This window comes from Sus scrofa, chromosome 7 (genome assembly GCF_054392235.1).
Source record: "Sus scrofa isolate SSC_HxYL_T2T_F1_AM1 chromosome 7, Sscrofa_HxYL_maternal_Yorkshire_Landrace_v2.0, whole genome shotgun sequence".
Taxonomy (NCBI): domain Eukaryota; kingdom Metazoa; phylum Chordata; class Mammalia; order Artiodactyla; family Suidae; genus Sus; species Sus scrofa.
In genome coordinates this window covers 128,675,643-128,685,393 of record NC_139389.1, presented here as the reverse complement: position 1 = coordinate 128,685,393, position 9,751 = coordinate 128,675,643, and the positions used below count along the sequence as shown (strand labels likewise).

Below are 9,751 nucleotides of genomic sequence, written 5' to 3'. Positions count from 1 at the left end.
TCCTTCGGACCCCCCCCCGCCCAGTGTGGCGTCACTTCCGTCTGCGCCCGGCCCAGGACTGGGAATCCAAGTCTCGCGAACGCGCCAGGGGCGTCCCGCAGCCGGGAGCGCGCCCCGCGGATGACAACAAATTCGTCGCGCGGCAGCGGTGGAGGAGTCCGTCTCAGCCCCGGTCGCAGGCGGTGCTGCCGCCTCGTGCGGTGTCTTGCACCCTCTTTCTGTGCCGACCAGGAACCCCTTGGAAGCCCCCAGGCTTGGGGCCGCTGGGACTCCGCACCTTGTCCGCGCCAGGCCTAGCGCGAGCGGCGCGGCGCTGGTGATGGGGTCGCCCTGAGGGACGCCCAGCGCTGAGCGGGCATGGAGGGCCCTCCCCGGGCCTAGGCCCCGCTGCAGCCTGGGCACGCTGGCCGGGATCTGAGGCGCCGTCACCGCCGCCGCCGCCGCCTGGAGCGGGAGCCTGAGCCCCGAGGCCGGAGCCGCCTGCAGCCCCCGTCAGCCCATCTGCCAGCCCTCATCATGCCTTGGCCGTTTTCAGAGTCCATCAAGAAGAGAGCCTGTAGGTACCTCCTGCAGAGGTACCTGGGCCACTTTCTGCAGGAGAAACTGAGCCTGGAGCAGCTCAGCTTGGACCTGTACCAGGGCACCGGGTCCCTCGCCCAGGTCCCCTTGGACAAATGGGTAAGAGCTGCCGGCGGCCAGCCTGGCGGAACTCACTCTACTCTTAAGGGCGCTTTGACCTAGTGTCATCCAGGATTGGTGACGTTCAGTCCCTCCCTGAGAATTGTTTGGCTCTAAGTGGGGCAGGACCCCAGAGAAATGTGTTCAAATGTTGTTTAATCTGTTTCTAGCAAGTTTGCGCTCCCAAATCACGTGCTCCAGAAACTTAACAGAGGTGATGGAGTCTACACTGTGGGAATCAGTGGTGTCTGGTTTTTTTTTTTGGTGGAGGGGAGGGCCGGGGGAGGTCTGCGGAAGGTGACCAGTGCTTCCCTTTGGGGATAGGAAGGGTTGCGGGGTGCTGTGCAAACAAACTCTGTTTCGTGGGCTGGGACTGCAGAAAGATTAAGGATGAGGAGGATCTTTGGGGATGTCAGCATGCCTAAATATTTCTTTATTTAGGGTTGATTCCTTGCACACTGCGGCCCCCCGGGCAGCGTTTGCGATGTGGAGGAAAGTTAGGTGAAGCCCTCCTCTGCCGGTTGCCTGCTTTTGCTTGATGATACGTTTATAAGGCCAGTCGGTGAATAGTTGCGTGGCTTTAATAGTGCTGTCTGGTGGTGCCTGTTTGCTTCACGTGACCGATCGTAAAAGCAGGTGTTGCAAAAGCACTGACGCTGCAGCTTTCGGACATTTAAAAACCCGTTTTCCGCGCCTCATCCAGAGGTGGTGAATTGACTCCTTGTGTGAACAGGCGCTTCATGGCTAGTTGCGCCTGCATCTGTATGTTTTCAGTGTAGAGTATTTTACTTCATGCGTACTCAGCCTTGAATGGCAAGAATGGAGTGGCTCTCTCCCACTCCCCCCCAGTTTTTGATTCATTTTACTAGAGTTTGCTGCGTACAGTTTGAATTGGTTGTACCAGTCTAGAGTTTTACTATCCTAAAAGCCTTCCAACACAGTTTACATTTAGGAAATCATCAACTTAGGTGACCTTCCTGTGGTGGTTGAGCAAAACAAACGGAAACTTTTTTCCCTTGATTGAAGCTGTGTGAAAAGCTTACTTTTTTTTTTTTAATATAAAAAAGTGCTTTAACAGAGTAATGACTTCCTTAGTGTAGAAACCTGAAAAACTCAAATTATGGTAGTACCTTATTATAATCCTTAAATTAGTTTCTGCTGATATAAGTTAAGCATATGATTTGGTCAGCAAGTGGGTGACTTCAGCTGGGAGTGTACTCAGGACAACCTCAAGAGCCCCGGTTCGACCAGCAGGAAGACGCAGTCCCACCCCACAGTAGCCCAACTGCTGCAGTCGGTCAGAGGACATTGGACGTGGTAATTCACCTGAGCTCAGTAAACATTGATGTAGTGTCTACCCCATGCCAGGCACTGTGTCGGGTACGGCATTGCTGTAATTCTTATAACAAAGTAGGGATTCTGATGGATACATTTTTTTAATTCATTGACACATGAGTCTGTACTTTTGGTACAGTTATGAATAGGCTATCTTGAAGGAAGAGGACTGGACATTTATTTATTAATAATCTTTTTGGGGTCAAATGACTTTATATGCATTCTTTTTTTTTTGCTTAGGGCCGCACTTGCAGTATATGGAAGTTCCCAGGCTTGGGGTTGAAATTGAGCTGCCTCTGCCGGCCTACACCACAGCCACAGCAACGTAAGATCTGAGCCATCTGCGACTTAAGCTCATGGTAACGCAGGATCCTTAACTCGCTGAGCGGGGCCAGGGATTGAACCTGTGTCCTCATGGATACAGGTTTGATATGGCTGAGCCACAATGGGAACTCCTGCATTATTCTTTAATGACTTTTCTTTTCTTTCTTTCTTTCCATTTTTTTTTTTTTTTTTTTTTTTTTTTTAGGGCTGCACCTGAGGCATATGGAGGTTCCAAGTCTAGGGGTCAAATCAGAGCTGTAGCTGTTGGCCTACGCCACAGCCACAGCAATGTGAGATCTGAGTCACGTCTTCGATCTATACCGCAGCTCACAGCAATACTAGATCCTTAACCCACTGATCGAGGCCAGGGATCGAACCTTCGTCCTCATGGATACTAGTCAGATTCATTTCCGTTGAGCCACAATGGGAACTCCTTTAATGACTTTTCATATTAACCCTCTAAGGATGGTATTGTTATTTCCATTTTACCTATGGAGTTCAATAATTTGCCTCAAGTCACACAGCTTGCAAGTGATATAGTGAGAATTGAAACCTAGTTCAAGTCTAATTCCTAAGCCTATTATTTCTTCATTAATCACATGGCTTCAAGTCAAGGAAAGAGCAGTTAATGCTACTGAGCATCTGTTTATTACAGCCATGGTACTAGGCACTCTCACCGTGAGGTATTATTTAATCCACAATTGCAGTGGGGGAGTTGCCATTGTGACTCAGCAGCTTAAGAACCCATGAGGATACAGGTTTGATCCCTGCCCTTGCTCAGTGGGTTAAGAACCTGGCATTGCTACAAGCTGTGGTGTAGATCACAGATGCAGCTCGTATCTGGCGTTGCCGTGATGTAGGCAAGAAGCTGCAGTTCAGGTTCCACCCTGGCTGAGAACTTCCATATGCTGCAGGTATGGAGGTGGTATTAAAAAAAGAAAAAAAAAAATCTAATCCTCATGGGAAACCAGATGGTAATATTTGAATTTTACAGTTTGACTTCAGGATCATTGGAAGAATAACTTATAGCTGGACTTAATCTGAGGGTTATGGTTTTTTTTTTTTTTTTTTTTTTGGTCTTTTTCCTTTTAGGGCCGCACCTGAGGCACATGGAGGTTCCAGGTGAGGGGTCTAATCAGAGCTGTTGCTGCTGGCCTACACCAGAGCCACAGCAATGCCAGATCTGAGCCACATCTGTGACCTACAGCACAGCTCATGGCAACACCGCATCCTTAACCCACTAAGCGAGGCCAGGGATCAAACCCACAACCTAATGATTCCTGGTCGGATTCATTTCCGCTGTGCCACAACGGGAACTCCTGAAGGTCATGTTTTATTCTGCTGCTTGAAGATGAGAGCCATGCCCAACCAAAGTGACAATGTCAAATAAAGCATCCAGCAAACACTGGCTGTTGCTGATTTCTTTATTCATATTATAGTGCGCTTCGTTGTTGACTAAGATAAATCTTGGTGTGTGACATTCAGATATAACTAAATTTCTGATTGCAAATTCAGTTACTTTCGACCCTTGATTTTAATAGCTTTTAGGACTTAAAAAAGATACCTCACCCAAATGAGATTCATAGATCCAAATGGAAGACTCATATCATTGACAGTATTCCTGTTTCAGTTCTCAGCTATCAATTATGCACAGGATTGTGTTGAAATCTCCTGACATTCCCTTCTGCTTTGATCTCAATTAGTTACTGTTGCAATTAATCAGAAGGTGTTACTTTTTTTTTCTCTCAGGGCCACCGAAGAGGTGGCATATAGAAGTTTCCAGGCTAGGGGTCGATTCGGAGCTGCAGCTGTCGGCCAGTACCACAGCCACAGCAAAACTGGATCCTTAACCCACTGAGCAAGGCCAGGGATCGAACGCATGTCCTCATGGATACTGGTCTGGTTCCGTTAACTGCTGAGCCATGACAGGAGCTCCTGGTGTTGCATTTTTATACATATAACAATCAACTTTAAAATCTCTTTTAAAAACTCTTTGTTCTGGAGTTCCCTGGTAGGTCAGCAGGTGAAGGACACAGCATTGTTACTGCTGTGGTTCAAGTTCCATCCCTGATTCAGGAACTTCTGTTTGCTGTGGGTACAGCCAAAAAAACAACCACAAAAAACCTAAAACTCTTTGTTCAGAAGAATTTAGATTCATTGCTTAATATCTTTCATTTCAACTCCTAAATATTTGTCCTAAGAAAATATAGGACAACAGAAAGTTATTGTCATTTTCTGTCTCCTACAAAGATTCTGCTGTTTAAAAGTCTGTTTTTATTATCGAGTCTGATTGCTCAGGTGTCATCGTGCACTAAGTGTAACATCCAACCAAAGGTACCACTCTTCACCCTTCTCTTTGCGGAACTGCTAGTCTTCTCTTTGTACTGATAAAAGCCTGAGTGCGAATGCAAATGCCCATTTGTATCTTAAGTATAATACAGCTTTTAAATTTGTTTTATCTTTGTTTGAATTCTGATGCCTGGCTTTAAACTAATAAGGATATATTCTTTTCCTGTTTGGTCTCATGGTATGTATGAAAAAGAAGTGTATTGCTTAATGTTTGTGTTTCTTCATTCTGCCAAGCGCACCTGAAATTCCTAATAGGGCTCATCCTTTTGCTAGGTAGGCACTGAGGAAGACACGGAACAATAGTTTCATTTATAGAGTGTTTACTTGGTACCAGGAACCATGTTGGTAGCTTTACATATTATTTCATTTGTGCTTACAGTAATCTTAAGAAATTGGCATTATCTCTATTTTATGGATGAGGAAGTTGAGATTCAGAAGTTAAGAACTTGCCCAAAGCCACCCAACTTTGTAAGTGACCATCTAGGACCAAACACATATTACATCCAATTTTCTTTGAAAGATTTTAGAAAAATTACTATACTCCTTGTACATGTTAAAATTGGCTTAATTTTTTTAAATTGTAAGTTTAAATAGTTGAGGAGGATACTTTTTATTGTGTTGTAAATTCTGATATTAAAAATATAGTTTTTCTGGCCAGTAGCATATAAATACCTGCCATTATATATTTAAAAATATTTGAACAGGTCTTTAATAGTTGGAAATTTAACCTTGTATCTTTTTCTGTCGAACTCGTACATCCATACTACCTCTGCAAAATTTTATCATAAATTACAATTTTATGTTTCTGTCTTATCGATCATGCCATCATTTCTCTATAATAGAAACATGTAACTAACTTGAAATTGATCATAGTAAAATTTTTTGTTACCATTAAGCTTTCTTTTGTAATAGGTGGATATTTCTAGTGTGACACTTTAATTCCCATTAATGATTTCTTCATTTTTTTCTGAGGGTTGTTTTGTTTTGTTTTGTCTTTTTAGGGCTGTGCCCCTGGCACATGGAAGTTCCCAGACCAGGGGTCAAATCAGAGCTATAGTTGCTGGCCTGTACAACTGGATCTGAGCCTCATCTGTGACCTACACCACAGCTCTTAGCAATGCCAGATCCTTTAACCCACTGAACAAGGCCGGGGATCGAACCTGCATCCTCATGGACACTAGTTGGATTCTTAACCTGGTGAACCACAGCAGGAACTCCCCTTTATTTTGAATTTTTTAACAGTTTTCTTAGTGGTTACGCTAGGGCTTACCATATTGATCTTATCAGAATCTCCAGATGATCATTAGGCTTTACGAATTAAATTTTTCCTATGGATTATATTATTATTGCAGTTATTGTAAGTGCATTTGATGAGAACAATGTAAATACATCGTACACTTGAGTAAGTAAAGAAGAACTTTTATTGGAAATATGTCTATTGATGTTACGGGTATGTTTCCCCTTCTTGATTTGTCCAGGTACCCATAGATGAATATATTTACAACTAGAATTTGATAGCATTCAGCATTTCATTCTAAATTTTTAAAAGAGTTATAAGCTGGAGAAACGCTGATGTCATAAGTAAGTAGATGAGAATTGTAGGAATTTTGCAGTAGCGTTATCACTTAGTTCTTTGAATATCTTTGAGTGTCATGTCAAAAATATGTATAAGATAGGGAGAGTCCAGAAAACTTATTATTGGCCCTGCCTGGAGCTTTTTACATCCTAGGCAGTGTGTAAGAGAAGATCAGGAAGGGAAAAAGATTATTTTTGGCATAGTGAAGTGAGAAGGGAGACCCAACATGATGCCGATGCTTTAAGTTCCTTTTTTTAGGGAAGAATGTATTTGAAGATCGCGGGTCTGATATTTATACCTTAAAACCGTCCACGCCCACGTGCTCTTTAAGAAGTGTGTAGGCTCACACCGACACCAGCATGAAGAAAGTAGTAGCCTCCGGTGGTAGACCGTGAGCCCGTCTGAATCTCAGTGTTCAGCGTTAGGTTTGTACATCATCATGACCCGACCTTTATGCAGCATAGCCTACAGGAAGTCCTTGACATGCAGATTGGCCTTCAATAAATACTTTTTACTTTAAAAGTAAAAAAAAAAGTTTATTCTGCTAACTGTTTACATTTGTTCTGTCTTCCTTCTGTTGTAGTTTGACACTCCACTGAAATTGCTCTCAGTGGGATCATACATACCCTAACTTCAGTGGGCATTTAAACATCTTTCATTCTTGTTGGCTTTTGTTGCACTTGATCGCTTTTGTCTGTATGTTGTCTTTCCACAGTTTTCTGGGGCAAGAGGCTCTCTTGATTTTCCTTTTACCTCTCTGTTTGCTTTTTTCCCCATAGTTTATTTTGCAGGTTCCTCTTTCTTAATCTGTTTATCAGGGTTCTCTCCTGGACCTCCTGCCATTTTACTCTACGTTGGTTCCCAGGGTTCTCTCCTGGACCTCCTGACATTTTACTCTGCATTGGTTGTCTCTCCTCTCCCATGTTTCTTTCCCCGCTGTGTTTATCATGCCTCCCTGAGCTCTAGACCAGAATACCCAGCTGCCTCCTAGACGTCTCACCTCTACGGCTGCTCACATGTCATCTTTGGAATCGAGCTCCTTTTCCCCTTCTCCTTCCCGTCGCAGGAAGCGGCACCATGATCTAAGGCATTGTTCAGGCCAGCAACCTGTTAGTCATTCTTCATGCCTTCTTATCTTTACCCCTCATGTTGCCAGTTAATTCTACTTCCTAATATATTACAAAAATCCATCTGTTTCTGACATTCCTCCTTGTCACTATCCTTGCCAAGCCAGTTTTTCTTTTATGACAGCCTTTTTGCTTGGGTTGCTTTTCTCCAACACATGCTCTGTATGGCGGCTAAAAGTTATAATCTCATAAGGACACCCTTGCTTCAGATCTTTTCCATGTCTTCACATTGCGTTTGAGATACATTTCAGACTCTTTAACATTAATTACAAGGTTTTTGGATCCCACTCACTCTTATCTACTGAGCCTTATCTCTGACTCATCACCCTGCATCACCCAGGCGGGCCACCCGAAAGCAGCTCCCCCGCCCCCCTCCCCGAGGCCACTGCTCTTGTATCTCAGAGACCTGTGCTTGCACTCTGACTTCTGCCTTCATGTCCTTCTACATGCTCTTTATTATCTCTTTTGACCACTGTGCCCGGTTAACTCCTCAGTGTTCTGGTCTCCGCTTTAAATAGCACTTCCTCCAGTGGCCTGCCTTGAATCGACAGGTTAGGTTCTTTTATAGGCTCAAACAGTACACGGTGTATTTCCTCGGTCACGCAACTCATTACACTTTAATTCCACGTGTCTTTCATGGTAAGCTATTTTATAAGCTTAGTGAGGACCAGGGGTCGTCTTTATTTTGATCCCTGCTTCTTTATTCTTAGCACCTGACACATGTATGAACGAACTTAGTATCTTTGAATACGTTACCATCTTAAGTTCTTGTGATTTCAAAATGCACTTGGTTTCTCTCTTTAGTGTCTCAACGAGATCCTGGAGTCCGCAGATGCGCCTTTAGAAGTCACTGAAGGATTCATTCAGTCCATTTCTCTGTCAGTTCCATGGGGCTCCTTGCTACAGGACAATTGTGCACTGGAAGTGAAAGGGTTAGAAGTGGTCTTCCGACCTAGACCTCGCCTAGGTAGGTGTGTTACGTGCTTCTGTTTGTTTCTATTTTTACTTTTTGGAGATTGGGAATGTAACCTAATTGCTTAAATTCAGTATTTATTACTTTTCGTTGTATTTGTGAACTTTTTCAGTAGATTAAATTTAGGAATGTGAAGCGTAGAGGTGTGTCTGATTGTATCTTTGCAGTTATTTCTGTCACCCTGCCCCCCAGCAGGAACTTTAGTGTACAGAGGGTTGGTTTAATTATTACCAGTTATCTGAAGTGAAGTATAGATTTACAATGTTTCAGGTATCCTGCAGATTGCAGAGTGACTCAGTTGTGTGTGTGTGTATGTGTGTGTGCGTGTGTATTCTTTTTCAGGTTCTTTTCCATTATAGTTTATTACAGGATATTGAATAAAAAGTGACTTATGTTTTAAAGATTCAAGGTATTGTGCCAGAAAGCAAGGAAGTGCTCAAAAATTAATGGAGAAATAGTAAAAGGACATAGGACTGGGTTTGAAGGGGCTCCCATTGGCCAAATCTGGAAAACTTAATAATGACAAACAGTAAACAAAAAGGATGATGACAATGTTGGGTTATAACACACTAAATAAAAAAAAAACAAACCCTAAGTCCATGTTGATACAAATAAGTAAATACATATGTAAGGGGGATAAGGAGAAGGGAAAGCTCTTTCTTGCTACTCGCTATGAACAGAGACACAAGAATAGCATGTTTTCAGCCACCATAGTAAAAATTACTGTAAGCGAGGATCATAGGTGAACACGAATACCATTCGGTGGGGGGGGGGGTGTTCAGGAACTTGATATCTAGACAGTGTCAGAATATCCCACTGTTTACGTCTTATTTGCAGAGGGAAAAGGTTCTTTTATAGTGGGGAAGATTGACAGATCACACTTAACCCATCAGTAATGGCTCAAACTGACGTCATGTGTGTCCTGATGTGACGGACCAGGAAGGACGTGTACATCCTGCTAAAAATGCTTAGTCTCAGTCAGATCATAAGGAAGCGGTCAGGCAAATCCAAAATAAGGGAAATTCTGGAGTTCCCATTGTGGCTCAGGAGAAACAAATCTGACTGGTATCCATGACGACTCAGGTTCGATCCCCAGCCTCAGCTGTGGCTCAGTGGGTTAAGGATTGCTGTGAGCGTCAGTGTAGGTTGCAGACATGGCTTGGATCCCACGTTGCTGTGGCTGTGGTGTAGGCTGGCAGCTACAGCTCCAATTTGCCCCCTAGCCTGGGAACCTCCGTATGCTGCAGGTGCAGCCCTAAAAAGACCAAAAAAAAAAAAGAAAGAAAGAAATTCTGTAAACCAACTGGTTAGTGGTGTTAAAAGTCAGTGTCATGAAAAGCAGTAGAGAGAGAAACTGTTCAGATTAAAGGAGATTGAAGACGTGAATAC

At 43.5% G+C, this 9,751-nt stretch overlaps 1 protein-coding gene across 6 annotated transcripts in view; it reads left to right on the top strand.

Moving 5' to 3' along the window:
- Nucleotides 1-97: 97 nt before the first annotated feature.
- ATG2B (autophagy related 2B) overlaps nt 98-9,751 on the top strand; it is a 79,684-nt gene continuing 70,030 nt past the window's right edge. For 3 of the 6 annotated variants that reach the window (XM_013978411.3, XM_021098164.2, XM_021098162.2), the window contains exons 1-2: nt 98-678; nt 8,194-8,356. In XM_013978411.3, the coding sequence (XP_013833865.3) occupies nt 517-678; nt 8,194-8,356 (325 nt within the window). In that variant the 5' untranslated portion in view covers nt 98-516. 6 annotated transcript variants of the gene reach the window in all.